Genomic DNA, 20,613 nt, shown 5'->3' on the forward strand with positions numbered 1-20,613 from the left:
ATCCCCCCATCCACCTGCTAACTCACACATTCACACATCCATCCATCTATCCATCCACCCACTCACCTGTTCATTAACTCATTCATTAATTCATTCAGTCATTCATTTTGCCTCCCTGTCACTCGTGAATATGAAGATACCCCATGGCACGAAGAGCTGTGGTCACGTGTGCTTGGAAGAAACATGGTCTAGTTCTCTACCTTCAGCTTGAGTTCCTGAAGTCATGGTTAGTTGACTCCCTGGTCTCCACATAGCCGTACTGCATAGCCTCAGGAGGCAGCCACTTCTTTGTTGGAGAGCTGCAGCCCTACAGGGTTCTTCTGTCCAGACAAAATCAGCCTCCTCTAATTACCACCCATTGTCCTGCTTCCTTCTTCCTGCCTTCTGGAGCCACGTGGATTAAGTCTGATCCCTTCAAGGGACAATCCTCAAGCCCAATGCTTCCCCAAGTGTGGGATAGGTACCTCTGATGGTGTGTTAGACAGCTTTGGGAAATAGACAAACACTTGTAGTAGGCATTTTCACAGTTACCTTTTACTGTGGCAAGCAGTAATAGTAGAGCTTCTCATATACAGTTTTCTTTTTAAATGTTTAAGGAAAGTGAGTTGATTTGAAGAAAAAGTGTTAAGAAAAATATATTAAGTAAACAATGCTGCAGATGCATGGATCTGATGGAAATTGTAATGGCTTTGAGAAATGCTGCATTGCGCCGTCCCTCACCAGCGTCCCCTCGTGGACCTGTTTCCTCTCTCCATTGCTTCTCGAACCCACAGCTTTGATGTGATCCACCCACCATCTTCTGTCACCTGTATACATTTCCACTTCAATATTGCAGCTTCTCTTCCTCATATCACGTGTCTATCATGTAGCCCTCCCAGATACCCTGGACCTCTACAACTGCTAGGAGTAGGGAAGGGAGACATTTCCTCAGGAAACACTTAGGAGATGTTTCCCCTTAGTCCTGAAGGAACTTCTTTTTTTAAAGATTTATTTATTTATTTGAAAGGCAGAGTTACGGAGAGGCAGAGGCAAATTCAGAGAGAGAGAGAGAGAGAGAGAGAGAGAGAGAAGTCCTCCATCTGGTGGTTCACTCACCAAGTGGCCACGATGGCCAGAGCTGGACTGATCTGAAGCCAGGAACCAGGAGCTTCTTCCAGGTTTGCCATGCAGGTACAGGGTCCCAAGCACTTCGGCCATCTTCTACTGCTTCCCTTGGCTATAGCAGAGAGCTGGATCAGAAGTGGAGCAGCCAGGGCTTGAACCAGCACCCATATGGGATGTCAGCACTGTGGGCGGCAGCTTTACTCACCATGCCACAGCACTGGCCCCCTGAAGGAATTTCTATAGGAAGCTCTTACCTCCATTTTATAACTAAAGAAATGGAGGCATATGCAAGCTAACCCCTTAGCACATTGTCCAAGGTGCAGTGGTGTGGGAGGTCTAGCAATTAAACTCAGGATCATCTCCTTCCACGCCATCCATAGCATTCCCACCACACCAAGTCACCTTTGACCTGGGGGCAGATAGGGGAGCAGAGGTTGTCTAGCCAAAGACTGCATTTGACAGACAAAGAAACTGCAGCGTAGCAGGCTTACATGACACGGCCGAGCCACCTCCTGCCCACTGGCCAGCCCTGCTGTTGCTATGTGCAATCTGTTAATGTGTGCAATCCTTCCACTCTTCCATCTGCCCTGAGCAAAGTCTCGCTGTCCTGTTTGATAGTCTCCTCTGGCCCTCCGTGAGCCCTCATGTTCTCCGAATCTGTCCTCATCTGTTCTCTCCCTCTGCTCTTTCCCTCTCGTTGTGTCGTTCCTGAACCCTCATTGCATCACTCCTGGACTCTCTCATTCCTGCGCCACTCTACCCCATTTCAGTCTAGCCCATTTGAAGGTAGCTTTTTATATCTATTTTCCTATAACATAGTTTGGGATGTGTCACTCTTGGGTCAGAAGCCATCATCAGTCCAAGTCATGATGGCCTTTGAATCCCAGGTGAACATCCTCAGTGTGAAACACAAGCTCTTCCTGTACTTGGGACCTGCCTTAATTTAAACCATAGTGCAAACCTTCTGGCAAAAATGGTCTTCCCCTTGCTTCTAGGTAACTTGCATTTCCCACATGGAGGCCCCTTCCCCTTACCAAGGCTCAGCCAGCAGTCTCCTCCCTCTCTCCATATCTGTCAGCTCACCCAGCTCATACCGCACCTGACCACTAGTCCCTGGCAAGGCATCTGTGCTACTCATTTGGCAAGGAGCACGTGTGACTCTGTTGTAGTTCTTTCCATGATGCATATCCTGCACTTTGCTTGGACTTTGAACCCCTGGAGTGCAGAGGCAGTGTCTCATGCCATCTGTAATCATAGTCCTTGACTTTAGTAACACAGATATCCCCTCCACTCGCCACATCGGCAGTGCCTCCATGTCCTGGTAGATGCTTCTTGTTTCAATTCACACAGTGGGGTCAGGGAAAGGGTTGCCAAGGACCAGGGCCACCATCCACTGGCACAGCGAGGACTGGGCAAAGGATAGCCTGAGACATGCAAGCATGTTGTAAACCATGAAGACCCATGGAGCGGGGCCAAGAAAGCAGCCTCATGGCTCCCGGCATTCCCCCAACCCTTCCCACATCTGTGCTTCCTCAGTCCCTGGCGCTGTGTAGGCACTTGGGGAGTAGAGGAAAATCATGGTGTAGCTCTCACCTTAGCACTCACATCCTGAAGGCAAGAGAGAGGTGGAGTATACTTCCTGCTCTTAGAGAACTCACCAGACAAGCAGTTGTGTATCCATGACCTGTAATGTGCCATCTATCAATGTCCCAAATGACCAGACAGACTGGTTGTAAGGCCACAGGCCACAGCAAAAGGAGACTAGAAGGCCTGGGGAAGTCAAAGCCATCCTCCAATAGGAGGAGGAATCTAGGTATCCTTGAAGGAAGGAAGAACATTCTAGATGAGGCCGGAATGGAAGTAGGGAGATGGAAGCTAGCATCTTAGCAGAAGTGATGTGTGTTGAGAGGAGACAAGGTGCATATGTGGGGAGATAATGATGCAAGCAGAGGAGTTGGGGCCCAAAAAGCCAGGAATAGGGAATGCATGTATGTATGAGCAGGGAAGCATTGTGGTCAAAATGAGCTTCCAGACAGTTCCTTGCTCAGAATGTCATATTTTTAAAAATTATAATCAATTGAAAGAGAAACAAAGAGAGGAAGTGAGAGAGAAAGCCCTCTCACCTGCTGGTTTACTCCTCAAAGGCCTACGAAGGCTTGGATTGGGCTGGGCTGAAGCCAAGAGCTAGGAACTCATCTAGATCTTCCATGTGGGTGGTAGGGCTCCAATTACTTGAGCCATCACTGCTGCCAGCGTCGGCATTAGCGGGAAGCTGGAGTCAGGAGACAGCAGTGGGATGCAGGTGTCATGACTGATGTCTTAACTGCTAGGCCAAATGCCTGCTTTGCCTTTAGACTTTGAAGATAAGAAAAACCTACACCATGGAGGGAACTACCAGGTCTGCATCCCCATCTCTGTCTGTAAGCTTCTGATGCTGGAATGTTGACGGGGCTCCTTCCTTGCCTCCCTGCCTGGCTTCTTTGGCCCCACAGTCCTGTGCTATAACAGGAACTAAGCTCAGAATTACATGGGGTACCCTCTGATGGGGATTTAGGCTGATCTCTGTAGCTCTAGTCTGAGAACATAATCTGAAATAAGCACCTCACACGCAGGCTGCAAGCTAACCAGAGGCAGAGCATTTGTCTTCCAGTGTTTACGAGCTCTTGCCTTTTCTGGCTGAGCAAGACTGAGCTTAGTTTTAATGAGCCCAAATGGCTGATACAGGGCGGAAGCAGCGAGCAGCATGGTATAAAGAGGCAGAAGAAGTGGTGATGAGTAGACAGCAAACAGAACACATCCATAACTGAGCTTTCGGAAGCAGGTGCTAGGAAACTCAGCCCCTCAGAAAGGAAATTTTACCATACATGGAGGAAGCCCCAAATTAAGTAACACAAAGTCGATTAACTCATTGGTCCAAGGACTTTGCCTAAGCTCTAATTCTTTCACCCTTTGCTCTTTGCCACCCTCAGCTCATTGCTCTTGACCTCAGCCAGTAGTCCTTGTCCCATTGTGATTGCCACAGCTTCAGACTTCAAACAAGACAGAAATGGGTGATTGTGGTTCTTTCCTGCCTGTGTGCCTCTCTCTCTTTTTTAGCCAGCGAGAAAATTCCTTTCAAGGCACATGGGCAGGGTTGGGACCAAGCCTCTTCCGCACGGTGGAGAGGAAGGGCATGACTTCAGAAAGGTGGATGAGTAGAGCCGGCAGTGCTTCTCGCCAGTGCCTGTAAAGTATGGCCAGCAGTGGGCAGAGACCACAGGAGCCCACGTGGTAGCCAGCACATGGTTCCCTGCAGCTCCAGCTCCAGATGCAATCCACGGGAACACACAGTGCCCTGAGCCCCAGACACCGAGTGTCAAATGAATGCTTGACATCACTGGACTCCGCACAGGATTCAGGCATTCGGTGTAGCCCCAGCAAGGCTCCCATGCCTCTTCTTTTCTGACAGAGGTGATGAGAAGGAAACTGATGGAATCCAGCTTTCTCTATTTCCACAAAAATGGGAAAGCATTTAACTTTGAGTGCTAGCTCCATCACTCATGAGCTGCATGACTTAGTGGAAGGTTACCTGAGTACTTTGGTTAGTTTGTTTATGTTTATGTAGGAGATGACACTTAGTAACCATCATGCAAAGTTACTATTAGATAAGAACTAAAACACGCAGGCTTAGACTTGTTAATGATAATGGTGGTGGTGATGGTGGTAGTGATGGTACTGGTGGTGGCAGTGATGATTATCGTGGTGGTGATGGTGTTGATGGTGGTGATTTTAGTAGTGGTGGTGATGGTAGTAGTGATGGTGATGATACGGTGATAGTCATGGTGGTAGTGATTGGGATGGGATTGGGATGGGAATTGTGAGGAAGAGGAAGAGTTGTAAGGAAGAAGAATTAAAGAAGGAGAAAAGTACCAATTTTGCCTAACTCATAGGGCCATTATGAGACTCAAAAAGAAAAATGGTTAAGGGGACAGGCATGTGTCATCATTTAAGCTGCTGGTTAAGATACCCATGGCCCAAATCGGAGTACCTGGTTCAGTTCTTGGCTCTGGCTCCTGACTGTAGCTTCTTGCTAATGCAGTCTCTGGGAGGTAGCAGCAAAGCTCAAATAACTGTGTTCCTGCCACCGACATGGGATACCTGAGTTGCATTCCTGACTTCCAGCCATTGCAGGCATTTGGGAATGAACCAGCAAATTCGGGTTCTCATTTTTATCTGTTTTCTCTCTGTCTCTCTGCTGACAAATAAATAAATTTAAGAAAAACTTTTTAAGTGGCTGAGAAAGTACCTTGTGAACATAAAATACTATCCGGTGAGTTATCACTGTGGTGGTAACACAGGTTGGCAGATCTCCTGTAGCCACAGATGCCTCTGCTCCTGAGGAACCCTGACCAGCCGCCTCCTTCCTCACACCCCATAGCTGGCATCGGTCGCCATGAGAAGCAAAGGACTGGCCAGTTCCCAGAGACACGGGAACTTCTGAGGCTGTAACGGACCTATTCTCATAGATCTAGGGCCAAGGAGGGAGGCAGGGCAAGGATGCCTGGAACACATGGAAACCAGCAAACACATAGAGAGAAGGTTATGGTTTTGTTTTGTTTGTAAGTGGCTTGGGTAATGGAAAGCAGCTGTAGGGTCCCGCGTCTCTGGTTTTGTTAAAGGGAGGAGATTAAAAGAGGACAGTGACTTGTGCCACCACCCAGAGCCAAGACAGATGATGTGGCTATGAGGGAGAGGAGGTGGAGCTGGGATCCCTGGGTGGGAGAGGATGTGTCTACTCCACGAGGTGCCTTGAGCACCAGTTTCTGTGTGTGCAGGTGTGAGGCTGTAGCAAGGACGGCAGCTGCCACTGGACTGACCCCTCTGTGTGATTCCTGCTAGTCAAAAGTATCCCTGGTTAGGAATAAGTAGTCCTGCTTTGTACCTGGAGAAGCCAGGATTTGGAAGGATTGTATAGCCTTTGTCATGGGTACAAAGCTGGGTGCTAGGTGTGTGTATGTGACTCCAGAACCCTTTTCTTCTCTCACTTTGCCATTCACTTACAGATATCTCTTAACCAATGCAGACAAGGGCACGTACTGTTCCTGGAAGGGAACAGTATAGAACGCACACACAGATGATATGTGCCGTGTGGGTCACACAAAGAAAGGGTACTGCAGGTGGAACTAATTCCACCCTTTCATGTCTCCTGAAAGGGGAGACAGGTAGGGATTGAGAAGTCCAGACAAGGTGATGGCAGCTCTCATGGAGGGGGAGAAGGAGTCTTCCAGGTGGAACCATGACATGCATGGGAAGGGCATGAGATGCATTGTCTGGTTTGAGTGTGGTGAACCTTAGGCATGGCCAGAGCTCAAGAGGCAGCCAGGGGGTCGGCTAGGAGTCATCTGTGATAGGACTTGGAACCATGCTACCGAGGCCAGGTTCTATTTTAAGGCCAGAGGGGTTCCACTGGAGGCAGCAAAATCACCCAATGTCAATAAATCCATTAGGAAGCTGCTTCAGTATCCAAACAAGTGGTGACGGCAGCCGACTGGGAACAGGTCGCCAGAGGAGGCAGAAGGATGGGGTCCTGCTCCCCTGGACCAGCTGTTGAGCTATCGTCTCCAAAGTGCGCAGTTAGTAGATATTTCAGGCTACTGCCACACCTTCCCCCACATGGGAAATTACAGACTAGCTCACGGGTCACTAAGCAAATGCCCCATTGTCCCCAGGAGTCATTCAGCTCTGACTGGTCATATCTGTCACCCTCTCCCCACTCTATTACCTCTAAAGGAAAAGTAAGATGCATGAGCCACAGTGAGCTCCTTGGAGAGGAAGGGGCTGTGCCAGGCTCCAACAGCCAGTGCTGTCCAGTGCCAGGACAGATAGCTTGTGGGAAATGGCAGCCCTGGGGTGGAGGTGAGTGGAGAAGGGGCTGCTGCCCTGCGTAGGAGACTGACTCACGTGACCTTTGTGCTTCCCTGCCGTGCCAAGACGTGATGCAGGCAGCAGTGTGGCACATGTTGATAGTTCCTTCTGTCTCCTTCACATGCAAGACACCAAGTAGAGAATTCAAAGGGGATGCTCCTGTGCTATGGGAGATTATAGTTAGAGGCTCACAGACTAGAAGGTCATGGGGGTGCTCAGAAACACTGTGTGGGGCAGGAATTACCTGTGAGAGGTCAGCACTGGTCATGTGTCTGGGCCAGGGCAGCGGGCAGTGAAGGACAGGCACCTGTGGCCGTCCTTGGAACTGTGGTGTGAGTGCCTGTGCTGCTGTGCTGGGGCCCTGACGTGAGGCTGGCCTCTAGGGGAGAAGCCATGAACGCAGGCAGGTGGTCTGGGAGTCACTGAAGTTTAACAGCAGGGCAGCACAGAGAAGCAGGCTCTCGCTTCTGTACCATGAAGTGTCCTAGTTACTCTTCCAGCTTGTCGTACCCTACAGGCCCAGCAGTATCCGGAAAGGCACTGTGGCAAGTGGCATGGGGCGGAGTAGCCCCTCAGGAAATGTTTGTAATATATTGAATGATTACCTAGGAGGAAGATTGAAGAGTGAGGAGCTCAGGGGTTACAGCTTCTTTGTCTCTTGGCTCAAGCATAGGCAGGAGGCTATATTTGGAGGTCCGATTGAATGGTACTTAAGTTATGAAACAATCTGGAGTACCGCATACTACCTGAAGTGTTGCTATTGTATTGTCTTTGTGCCTTGTACTGGGATGAAATAGTATAACTGAATTGCTCATCAATTCTCTTTGGTGTGGAATTCTTGGCAGTTTTGATAAGTACACATAAATTTAAGTGGGTACACAGGTGCACACGAGCTCTCATGTTATGGATTCTCCTATCCTGGGTCTGTTTCATATCTGATCGAGGCCTTACCATGTTCCAAACAGAATATTGGGCATCTCACATTCTACCATGTATGTGTGTGTGCTGCACACATGTGCATTTGTGAATTCACAGGTTTGTCTGTCTTGACGGACCTGATCCTAAGAGATCTATGTTGGCATGGTTTCTGCTCACAATGGGTGTGTGTTTCCCTCAATGCTTAATACTCTTATTAGCGAAGGACAAATTCTTTTATAAAATCTTCTGTTGACTGTGGCCCTCAAAACAGTACATGTGAAGGAGAGGAACTCTGCTGCATTCCGGGTCCTGGAATCCAGCTGTGCCTTAGGTGGAGCCACCTACAGACCAGGAATCAGCATCCTCACCTTCCAGACAGTTTTGCAGGGACACAAGAAAGCACCAAGACTTTTAGAAATGATGTTCAGAGTTACAAGGAGCACATACAAAGCCATGATCCCTTGTTTCAAATAAAGTCTTATGTAGCACCCAGTGTATAAAGTGGGTAGCAGTCTTCTAGACTGGTCAGTAGGAGGTGGCTATGAGAGAACTTCAAACAGTTCACGGGAAAATGGAAACAAAAGACATTGATTTTGGTGCAAAAATTTTTTGATGTCCTTATATAATGTTTTTCAAACTAGGTAGTTTCCATGAAGACCCCCTTGTAGGCATGGATTTAAAATAATTTTTGCACCAAAAATAAACTTATCTTTTAATTCCATTTTCCATGAACTTACTAAAGTACCCTTCTACTTCTTTTCTTGTGTATTCTCTGTCCACACCCCCATCATATGGACTCCTGGACTGCATTTCCTGTCTTAGAACCCTTGGACAACCGGCCTGTGGCTTAAAATGGCACTGTTGGATTAGAGCCCCACGGAGGCAGCCTCCTGCTTCATTCACCTGCTACCCGCAGTGTGTGGAAGCCTGGGACTCTCTGCAGCACCCCGCTCCCCTAAGTCTGTTTACAGATGAGGACACACAGCCAGCTGGTACCAGAATCAAGATTACTACCATCAAGGGATTATTGATTCTCTGTCCTCTAGGAGCTTATAATAGAGTGGAAAAGTAGGAGAGGTGATAAGTAGACAGTCAGGTAGCCTGGGCTGTTTAGTGCCCAGCTGCTTGAGTGCTCAGAAGGCATCATGACTCCTGGAAGCAGGGCTCTCTCCACTGAACTCTTCTCAATATTTCAGACAGAAGTGTGACCGGGGCCCCCATTGCCAGCAGTAGGCCTAAAGAAATGAGCAGGAAAAGAGGAAAGGAAGGAAGAAGAAAATGGAAACGGAAAGGCAGCAGTAAGGGGAAAAATCATAGTAGGTCAGAAGAGAAAGCGATGGGGAGGAAGGAGAGGTGCCATGGGGAGGCACAGTTGTCTCAGCTGCCCTGAGGCAGGCAGGTCGGATCCTCTACCCCTACTGGAGGATCAGGGTTCTCTGGGAGCCCTGGCGTGTTCCTCCCAGCCCATTTGCAGCTTTGCTAGCTTGGCAGTTTCCAAGCTATGGTTCTGTGCTTTCTCCTGTGTCTTGCAGCTTTTCAACCTCCTCTGTCCTTTGCAACCTTAATCTAGACTAGTAGGCATGAGAATCTGTCCATCCCAGGCTGGCTTCAAAGTTTCCCAGTTCCCAGGATCACAGAAAGGCTGATTGACATCTGAGTATTTGGTGCATGTAGCCACCCAGGAGCCAGGAGAGGAGAGCACATGGGTCTCTGCACTCAGGGCTCAGGTGCGAGGTGGACCCGAGGCCCCTGGGGCATGGATGAGCATATCGTTTTCTTTTTTTTTTTTTTTTTTTTTTTTTTTGACAGGCAGAGTGGACAGTGAGAGAGAGAGACAGAGAGAAAGGTCTTCCTTTTGCCGTTGGTTCACCCTCCAATGGCCACCGCGGCCGGCGCGCTGCAGCCAGCGCACCGCGCTGATCCGATGGCAGGAGCCAGGAGCCAGGTGCTTTTCCTGGTTTCCCATGGGGTGCAGGGCCCAAGCACCTGGGCCATCCTCCACTGCACTCCCTGGCCACAGCAGAGGGCTGGCCTGGAAGAGGGGCAACCGGGACAGAATCCGGCGCCCCGACCGGGACTAGAACCCGGTGTGCCGGCGCCGCTAGGCGGAGGATTAGCCTAGTGAGCCGCGGCGCCGGCCTCGTTTTCAAACTTTTTCCCTCCCTGCTCCTTTCTGACTCACCCTTAGACGTTTCCATGGCAACAAGATAAACCTTTTGAAGGGACTGAGCAAGTCATTTCATTTGTTTACGTTTTCTAGGTAATTCTGCAAGGGCCTGCACGCCTTAATGTCAGAGTGAACTACACTGCTATTTGCAGCACTTGGTCAGCACACGCCTGTGCTGTACGGTGGGTTGTCAATGAAAAGCAGCTACCCCCCTCCGAGATTCTGGTCTGGGCCCTTTTTCCTGGCTCCTGGAGCCTTTCAGCTTCATGTCAGGTCCTTAAATAACTTAGCATAAGGAGACTGAGACTGAACCTAGATATATCTTTGTGGGCAAATGGGGTCCATCCCCTTACCTTCTTCACCTGCACAACCCTAGCCCCTCAAGATTTAACGCAGAGATCCTTACTGGGGGAAGCCCATCTATAGCCAACTGTGTTTGCCTCCAGAACGCCATACACCTGCTATGCTGGAATCAGCTGTCCCTTTGCCCCCTTTCATATCAGGAGATCCTTGAAGTCAGTTTCTGAGCCACTTCTCTCAAATCTCCAGTACCCAGCCCATAACATAAATGTGTTTATGACTTGTCTGTGAATGTCGGAGTGAATGATTTGTAAGGATGGTGCTTCTGGTCAGCTATGTGTTACTTTCCATGGTGTGGGACAAATGTTACATGATAGGGTTAAGGAATAGTCTTTATTGGGAGAACTCACAAAGGCCAGAAGTCAACAAGAGAAGCCGCAGATCCCCCATCCTCCTGTCTCATCAAAGATGTGAGTGCAAGGCCCCCTCCTCTGTGGCACTCTCAACAGCCAAGTAAGAAAGGAAAAGCAGCCTTGTCAATGAGGGAATAAACAGACCGCCTGGACTGGGAGTGCCAGCTGTTTGAAGGAGATGTCTGAGAATGCCAGCTTCCCAGGACACAAGACCCTTTGAGCCTTTGGAATATTGCTGTTCTTCCTGCTAGAGAGAGGAGGGATTCTGTGCTTGGATGCTGCCCCTTCCAGAGGGCTCATTGTCTAGACAACTCAGACAGGGCTCCTGGGTGACTTGCTGATGATTTGGCTGGTTGTACCATAGCCTCATGAATGAATGAGTGGGTGGGTGGATGGATGGACAGAAGAATGGATGGATGGATGAATGGAGGATGGATGGATGGGTGGGAAGTGGATGGATACTTGTGTGAGCAGGTGGGTGAGTGAAGGAAGTGTGAGAGCCATCAGCACATACATGAATACGTGAAAGCACCTGACGCCTGGTCAGTGCCCAACTTGTGTTCGTTTCATTTTCCTTTTCTTCCCTTCTCATCCCAACTCCAACTTGACAAGTGTCCTCCACAGTGTTTCTGGGGGTAGCAAAGGGAGTGCCCCTGTCGTCTGGTGCTAAATGAGAAAGCTGTGAGCCATCGAGGTGGGGGCGCGGGGGTGGTGAGGAGACTGAGGCTGAGCAGCTTTTCCAGTCTGGCCCCTTCCCTCCTCCTACCATCCACAAACGTCCTCAGCTTGCCTTGTTCCCTTTTGTAACATATTTTCCCTTTCAACAGTATCCTGATGTACCTTCTCACCCAATGCCACTTGATTTTAAAAGATCATAGGCTCCCACACACTGTGATTTGTCCTTGGGTCATGACCTCAAAGCAGCTAGTGTCCCTAGCCCCACTTTATGGTACTAGGATGGGTGGTGACAATTCTGCTTCTGAGACCCCAATTGCATCTGGCCCCACCACCCCCTTCTCATTGGTGCAACCTGATCTGCGCCTTCATCAGCTCCCGGGCCAGAGGTTCTTTAACTTCAGGTTTTTCTCAGAAATTGCCTGTAATGCACATTTCCGGGCACCGTAGCTGGGAGCTCTACTTCAGTAGATCTTGGTAAGCGCCATCATTCTGCAGTTTTTGACTTTGCATCATCAAACTGCTCACCCTAAACTGGGCACCATGAGGCCAGCAGTTGCCGAATGTCCAGGGATTGGAGAAGAGTGAAGGGCGGCCCCTGGCTGGCTGAGCTCTCCCCGCAGAGCTGCCCAGCAGGCCCCCAACGCCCCGCAGTGCTCCTTTTCCAGAATGTGGTGGACCAGGAAGTCTTCAGGGAGCTCCTTCTGCCTGGGCAGAGGAGGGGATAAAGGTTTGGGGTTCTGAGCCGAGGGCTGGGGATGGGCCTGCCAGGCTTTGGGAGGCCTGGGACACAATGCTACAAGTGTTTTGTGGCTCCCTAGGGAGAGCCAGGCTGAGGCTCCTGCTGAGATGAGCAGTGGAGCATGAAGGCATCCAGGCAGCCTCTGTCTGGTGGGGCCATTAGGCTCTGTGCTGGGTGGGGGGTGTGTGTGCAAGAAAGCAATTAGTGGCGAGGGAAGCGCGTGAGTCTGTGCCCAGAATGGGCTCGCTCTAATTGAGCCAGCGAGTTTGTCCTGTTGACTGCTGTCTCCCAGGGACGGGAGCCGCATCCTTAATACAAAGCGCTTCTTCAAGGCAGCAGGAAGGGAAGAGACTGCCTCCCACCCCTTTAGAAAAGACAGAGCCTTTTCCATCCCTACCCCAACCCAGAGCCGGCCTCCATTCTCCAAATGCTGATTTTCTCTGTGGACCTAGTCTCTGGCTTTGAACAAAGAGTTTTATTCTCCCAAAGATAGGGGCTGCCAATTTCTGGTGTCTGTGAGCAGGTTAGCTCTGTTTGGGCTGCTGTAGAGAAATCAACATCTCAATTTCTTGCTCTGCCGTTTCGGAGGGCTCGGCCAGTGCCTTCCCGAGCACCAAGGCTCTTACCTTCAGCCGCTGTTGATGCAGAATTGCAGCGCAGTGGCCTGAGGTTCCGCTTCACGCCTTCTCCACGTCCCTGTCATTCATATACTACTTCCCTTTAAAGCAAGACAGTGTGACCGTTCCCTCTGACAAGGTGCAGTGAGGTGCTCACTGATCAAATAAGATATTTTGGAAAAAATGTTCGATTTCCCCACCACCCTAATATTTACATCTTAACAGGTAATCTTTGAATGCAAAAATAACCTTTCATTCCCAGTAGATTGGAGCCCTCCTGGCAGAACAGGTTGTGGAGTTTAAATGTGTCTTGGGGGTCTCACCCAGAGTCCGCCTAGGTACGACCTCTTCCACTTATAGCCACATGCTGTTATGTGTTGAGAAATGCATCTCAGGTGATTTTGTCATTGTTCAACTGTCACAGGGTGCACATACACAAGCTAAGATGGCCATGACATCAGTAAGCAAGCTGGTCTTGCGGGCCCATCAATGTATATGTTGTCCGTCCTCGACTGAAATTTTGTTATGCAACGTGTGGCTGCATTTGTGAGATCTGTTCAACCAGAACTTTCCAAATCCCCAGCCTAATGATTTCCTTTTCTCTTTTTGTTTCCTAGGAACGAGTGGAATATCTCTTTCTCATAATTTTTACTGTGGAAGCATTTTTAAAAGTAATAGCCTATGGACTTCTGTTTCACCCCAACGCTTACCTCCGCAATGGCTGGAATTTACTAGACTTTATAATTGTGGTTGTAGGGTGAGTATAACTGTCTTTCTGTTTTCCATCATCTTTTTCCTTCTGTATTTATAGCTCTTTTTGATTTGGTCATAACTGTTCTACTGGCCTTCAGGCAAGATGAAAGGATCAGTTAAAAATCACTTTGAATTCAGACTTTCTCCAAAGGGAGAGAGAGATTACCTAAGAGGCCCCTTGCCTCCTGCTCCCCTGTGCATGGAGGTGGCAGGAGTGGGGGGGGGGGAGTGAGCATGTGCACTCAGCTGCATCTAATTGCTCTTAATGGAATCCTGGGCCCCTGCTTAAGGACTTTGTTCCATTTCCGGCCACATCTGGGCCGACAGCCCCTCTGCCCAGTTTCCCTGCTGTGACATTGAGAGGTTCAGTTCTTGCCTCTAAGGTGGGGGCCCTCACCGAGCTGCCAGGCTGTGCCTGTGGTCCACAGGATACTCATGCATGATTCCCCGTCCCCTCTATCACCCCTATGGTGGGCCTTGTTCTGGGACCCCCGGAAACCAGGCTGCTCAGGACATGTGGATGAGAAGAGAACAAGGAACCATGGAAGGCCAAGGCAGTGGCAGCCAACTTGAGCCAAACATACCTTCCCCCTGACATCCTGCCCCACTTGAGTAAGAGGCTTTTAACAAACAGCAAAAGGGATCTTCAGTACAATTTAGAAGTGAGACTTTCCTTCCCAGGAAGCTAGGAGCTTCAAACTGATTCTCCATGAAGCCTTTGTACCTAACAGGCCTGTGCGTGCAGCGTGGGACACGGTTCACTGAAATGCAGCTGCTAAACTCCAGCAGCTCATCTGCTTGTAAGGGGGGGGGGGGGCTTTCCAGAAGAAGCTGGCTCCTTGGAGCCCAGCCCTTGGGACTCGGGGCATGGTGGGTGCTCAGGCAGCAGCACCCCCTGTGTTCCCAGGCTCTCGAGGGTTCAGTGTGAAGACCAGGTTGTCAGGAGGCTGTGATTCCAGGAGGAGCCGGTCTTCCTGTGCTAGCCCCATGGAGCCCTCGGCGCCTGATGCTGATCCCATGGGTGCGCCCGGCCTTTTCTGTAGGAAGTAACGCTGGCCGCATCGAGATGATTTCCCGGCGATTTCCTTGGCTCCGGCCGTCTGGGTGGCTCATGACAGTTCTCTGCAGCTGCGCTGGGGTTCTTTTCTGTGCTGTCTTACTTCACTTGGCTAAGCAGTGACACACTCTGGCCACCTGAATATCATGGGCATTTGGATGACATGCCTGGCACTAAGGCCTGGGGGTGAGGAGAGGTTCAAGTCAGAATAAGCAAAGAGTGGCTGAACAAATGCCTGGAATTAACTCAGTAGACTGCAGCAAGGGTCTTTTAGGTGGGCTGTTCCCAACACCCCTACATCCTTTTTTAATGGAGCCTCTTTCTCGAGGTCTCAGTCTCCTAGGTCCCTGCCACACATGCATTGAAACAATTTTCTTCAGGCCAAGAACCTGCCATTTCTTCTGTTTTTGGGGTGGGTTGGAGTTAACTGTACTGTACCCCATTCCTGGCCTTAACTAAAATGTGGGGGATGGAGACCAGAAAGTCAGGGCAGGCATCAAACAGTTGCCCTGAGAGCGAGGGCCAGGTACTTTCCTGCTCAGTGGCACAGGGAGGCCGCGTCTTGCTGGCCCACGCCTGTCCCATCTGCAGCTCGTTTGGATCTGGCTGCGTCCCTGTCACTGCAGCTGCTCCCCACCACCATAGGGGCAGGCTCTTTGTAGGGTCAGCCCCTATGCCTGTCACATCTTCCTGGGGTCTGGGCCATGAGACCGAGGAAGGGGCGGAGACATCTAGATCGGGCACTCTGAAAGACACCCCTGTGCAGCGTTCTAAGCCCAAGCCGTTAGGATGCCAGCCAGCTCCTGGCTTAGCTGTGGCTGACCATGACCTTTTGGGTTTTATTCTTCACTGATCTCACACTTGGCCAGATTGATCACCTCATTTCTCTTCTCCAGGGGTAGTGGTGCTGGGGCTCCCCCTTGGTCCGTCGGTCTGAACCGCAGCTCATGTGATATGAAATGGGTGCCCCCTTGCCTCACTGAGTCCCGTGGGACACATCTGCTCTCCTCGGCCCCTCCTCTCTTGTTTCCTGGGGGAAGGTGCTTTCTAGCTTTCTTCAGGTCCTGTCTGAGTGGCCTGGGACAAAGAGGGCTTACCCCCCTGGCGCTGAGTGCCAGGCCGAGAGCAGCAGATGGCAGGAGGCATTTCCTTCCAAAGTGGAAGCAAACTGCTTGACGAATGTGGAGGGGCTGCTGGAGGCCAATGGGATGGCCTCTCCCCACCCCAGCTCGAGAGCGGAGAAGTCCTTGATCAGCTCCACGTTCAGTGCAGAGCCCTTGCCTCGATCCCTGTCTCCCTCCCAGAGTGGAGCCTTTCCGAGGACCCAGGCTCTCCAGAACCCCACTGTCCTCTGAATGGCTCTACTGCCTGGCTCCGGGGCTGCCACGCACCTGCTTCCTGGAGATGGCACCCCACCAAGTGTGCCTCAGAAGCCAACCCCAGGTACCAGTGAGCACGAAGCAGAGTGTGGCCTCGTCAGTGCTGGCTCGAGGAGAAGTGTGGCAGCCACTGCAGGCTAAGCCGATGCCACCTGTCCCCACGTCTGAGTTTCTACCCCTTCAGGATTACAGCAGACGCTTCACAAAAAGTCTCAAACTGGGGTCGGGGTTAAAGAGGAGGATGCCGTCTCGTCTCTGCTCCCTTCTCTGAAGAGCATTCTGTGGACATCTCTCGCCCTGATACTCAATGTTGATTGCTCCCGGGAAGTGCCGGGAACAAAGTCTGGTCTGGATTTGCTGTGCTGTTGGACAAACGTGCGAGCCAGCCTCCCTGTGTTTCCACGTGTTTCAAGGATCTGGCCTTCATGGCATGGCAGGGCCCACTGCCCCCATCCTGGCAACTTCTGCCTGGGCTTCCAGGCCTTGCCGACCAATGCGGGAGACCCTCACCGTGCCAGGCTGGGAGAAGGAGCCATACAGCTGACAGTGACTTGGGATGTGTCTGGCTGGGGCAGGCAGAACCCATTGTTCAAAGTCACAGTCAGACACTGCTCTGCCGTCTCTGAGGGAGAAGAGACTGAGCCCCAGCCACTCAGCTCTGGCCTCACTGCCCGAGAAGTCCACAACTTCCAAAGAGCACAGTGTGACCATCCTGTGACTGAACCCCTCGGCCTCCGGCCTCCGCTGCACCTGGCCCCAGTGCCCCGAGGCAGGTCATTCCGGGAGCTCAAGCCCATCACTTGAGGAGCTCAAGCCCATCATGAGACATCTTGGCCCACAGTTCCTGTCTGCTAAGGGGCCCCCGTTCTGCTACTGGGGCTTCCTTCTTGATCCTGTCCCCCACAAGCCATCACACATTCAGGAGCCAGCAGAGGGCCAGATGCTAGCTTTGTGAGCCCAGTAATATCTGTGCCAGCAGTAGTCACCCACTGCATAATGAGCGTTTGGGTCAGCAGTGGGGCCCAGACCCATCGGTGGTCCCATCAGATCACGTCCCTTAAAACTGCAGGTATCCTGGTTTGCATAAACACACTGGGTGATGTTCGCACAACAGAATCGCCTACGGAGGCACTTCTCAGGAGGTGACCCCTGCTGTTAAGCAAAATGTGAGGTACCCAGGTCTGGCCATAGTAGGAAAATAGCAACATGCGAAAGAGCAGGTGGAAGTGAATCTCAATAAAACTTTATTTATTTACAAAATTCATGCTCTAAATCCTCAGCTTCTGGCCATTCCGAATCTTCCTGTTCTGGCTCCCCACTGAGGGCCTTGCTTCCCAGGCCGCCTTGGGAGGGAGCCACTTTCTCTCCCAGATGCCTCACTTCACTAGGCCTGGGGTTAGGGATGAAGGCTGCCTCGCTTCCTCCTTGGTTCTGCTTGCAGGCCATGCCCTCCCTGAAATCCCCCAGTTTTGATATTTGTGTCATCATACCTTCCACTCTGCAGACCTGTGGGTCCCCCCTCCTCATGCCCTGGGGATATTAGCTCCCAGCTCGCTCCAGCTCTCCTGCACTCGGTATCTCTGCCGCTGTGCTGCCAGCAACTTCCTGGTTCCTTGATACCTTCTTCTCCTGGGATCTGGAAAATGAGTAAATTTTTTAAATGCTGTAATATCTCCCATTTAAAAACAAAAAAATACTGTCTTGATCTATACCCACACTCACTTTTCAAAAAGATTTTATTTATTTTAGGGGCAGAGTGAGAGAGATGGAGAGACAGAGACATAGACAAAGAGATCTTCCATCTGCTGATTTACTCCCCAAATAGCTGCAATGGCCGACACTGGCCCAGGACAAAGCCAGGAACTCCATTCAAGTTTCCCTTTTGAGTAGCAGGGTCCCAAGTACTTGGGCTACCTTCTGTTGTTTTCCCGGGCAGCTGGATCAGCAGCGGAGAGCCAGGACTTGAATTGGCACTCTGATATGGGATGCTTACTTGCAGCTTATCCCACAGTACCCACCTCTCTGCTTGCTTTTACAGCAAATCTCTTGGGAAAATTCTCCATGTAATAGCCACTTGCCACATGTGGCCATCTGGCACTTGTAGCTAAAATATATTGAGATATCCCACAAGTGTATAGTTAGTACAAAAACAAACAATGCCAAACTTTCTCAATAATTTTTATATTTAATACATGTTGAAATGACAATGCTTCGATTATGTTGAGCCAAATAAAATATGCTCTTACAATGAGTGGCACCCTTTTAAATGTGTCTGCTGTAACAGGTAAACGACGTTGGTGGCACACATCTGTGGGTCCAGCCAGCTCGCCTCAGTGTCTCCAGCTTCTCCTGTTCTGTCGTGTGCTGATATCGGTTAAGCTTTTGTCCTCATCATGTCACAAGAGCAGATGCTTTCAAGGACCCTTGCTGGTCTTCATGTTGCCAAACCACTGGTCACTTTCCCGTCAGGGTACCGGCAGCATTTGGCACATTGGCCGTTGTCTTCTCACCAACCTCCTTCGCATGGACACTGTTCTCCCTGCCTCTCCTCCTGCCCCACGAGCCATGCTGTGTCAGTCTCTCCAGCTGCTTTCTTCTCTCCATGTCCCCTCAGCTTTGCAGTGCTCATTCCTTCTGTATCCTCACCTTCTCTCTCACCTCCTAGGCGGCTTCCTGTGATCTGAACTTAAGCACAATCTGTACAGCTACCACATTTTTGTCTCCAGCCTGGACCTTCCCCGTGACCTCCAGACACAATGGGGTCACCTCCAGGTGCCCATTCCGAGATCCATTCGCCGACTCCAGCATCCAAGAGCCCACAGCAGACTCTTGCTTTCTGTTCCAGAACTTTCCCTCCCAGTCACTCAAGCCTGGGCTTTTGGAATCCTGCTTGATTTCGCTTACTCTCTCACCTCAGCTCTAGCCCCACAAGCAAGCTCACCAGCTCTGTCTTAAGCTAGTTCTCTGTCTCTGTCTCCTCCGCCTGCGGTGCTGGCATCCCATATGGGCGCCGGTTCTAGTCCCAGCTGCTCCGCTTCCAATCCAGCTCTCTGCTATTGCCTGGGAAAGCGGTAGAAGATTGCCCAAGTCCTTGGGCTTCTGCACCCATGCAGGAGTCAGGGAAGAAGCGCCTGGCTCCTTGGCTTTGGATCGGCACAGCTCCGGCTGTTGCAGCCATTTGGGGAGTGAACCAATGGAAGGAAGACATTTCTCTCTGACTCTCCCTCTCACTGTCTGTGACTCTACCTCTCAAATAAAATATTTAAAAAATAAAAAGAAAGAAAGAAAGAAAGAAAGAAAGAAAGAAAGAAAGAAAGAAAGAAAGAAAGAAAGAAGTGAGCAGAGAGAGTGTGTGGATCCTGGCACCCACGTGAGTAGGACCTAGGATAGTGTGGAGAGGCTCAGAGGACGCTCACCTGTTTTGCCCTTGGGTCAGGACCTGCCCAGGTCCGACAAAGCCAGATGTGCCTTCTCGCCTGGCACCGTGCCGTGGATGAACGGCAGGTAGCCTGCGGCCAATCACGGAGTGCCGTGAACACAGACTTGTGGGGCCTGCTCCTATATTCCAGGTCGTGCTCAGACACTGGGAGCCCAGCTGGGCAACAAAGCACTGTCCTGACAGCTCCTTCTCTCTTTCTTCTCTTCTAGGCTTTTTAGTGCAATTTTAGAACAAGCAACCAAAGCAGACGGGGCCAATGCCCTAGGAGGGAAAGGGGCTGGATTTGACGTGAAGGCGCTGAGGGCTTTCCGCGTGCTGCGCCCCCTGCGGCTGGTGTCTGGAGTCCCGAGTAAGTAAAGCTGATTGCCCTCTGCAGGGCTGTCTTGTCACCCACCGCCTTCTGCTTTCCTTCGGGAACGGCAGAGTCCTTTGTAGAAGACACTCCTATTATATAAAAGGAAGGTTTTTAAAAACACGAGTTTTTTTTTTATTTCAAGAACGGTGCTCCGATGTAAGTGTGTTAAACACACAGTGGTCTCAGCTCTTGCACTCACCTAGGAAAAGTTCAAAAGGATCACCCAGCCAGCTCATGACAGTCTAATGACCCCATGGCTGTCTGAGCCATCCCCAAGAGGCCCTGGCTGGGAACTGAAAGACTTGCTGCAGAGGCGCCAGGTGAGCACAGCCAGCGAGGCCCCGTGGGTCGCAGGGCGTTGCAGCCAATGGGGTGACCTCCACGGTCTGTATCTTGCCAGGGACTATGAGGGAGGCATCAGTGGATGTTCTGAAGGTGCCGGCCCTTTCCTCCCTTCACCTCTGGCCTCGGGAGCCCTATCTGGGGATGTGCCACCTGCCATGGTGAGAGCTGGCTTTTCCTGAGGAGTGAAGAGTGTTCGGCTCTCAGAGTGAAGGGCTTTGAAGAGCCTATCAGGATCAGCCACAGAGACTGCCGGCATTGTGTCGCCCCTCCAGGAGCGAGGTCCACTGTGGACATGCCCCGACACTGGCACTGCAGCGCTGGGCACCCTGCACCTACCCAGCAGACCCCAGCCCAAGTTGCTAGCGAGCTTTTGGTGAGCTCCTCCTCCTCTTCCTTGTTCAACTAGGGCTGTCGGAGAATCATTCTGGACTCGCTTCCTGAGATT

At 50.9% G+C, this 20,613-nt stretch overlaps 1 protein-coding gene across 30 annotated transcripts in view; it reads left to right on the forward strand.

The window, feature by feature from the left end:
• Positions 1–20,613, forward strand: part of CACNA1C (calcium voltage-gated channel subunit alpha1 C) — a 739,977-nt gene that overhangs the window by 502,110 nt on the left and 217,254 nt on the right. For all 30 annotated transcript variants that reach the window (NM_001136522.1, XM_051849894.2, XM_051849901.2 and 27 more), the window contains 2 exon segments: positions 13,458–13,597; positions 19,678–19,817. In NM_001136522.1, the coding sequence (NP_001129994.1) occupies positions 13,458–13,597; positions 19,678–19,817 (280 nt within the window).

This window comes from Oryctolagus cuniculus, chromosome 9 (genome assembly GCF_964237555.1).
Source record: "Oryctolagus cuniculus chromosome 9, mOryCun1.1, whole genome shotgun sequence".
Lineage (NCBI taxonomy): Eukaryota > Metazoa > Chordata > Mammalia > Lagomorpha > Leporidae > Oryctolagus > Oryctolagus cuniculus.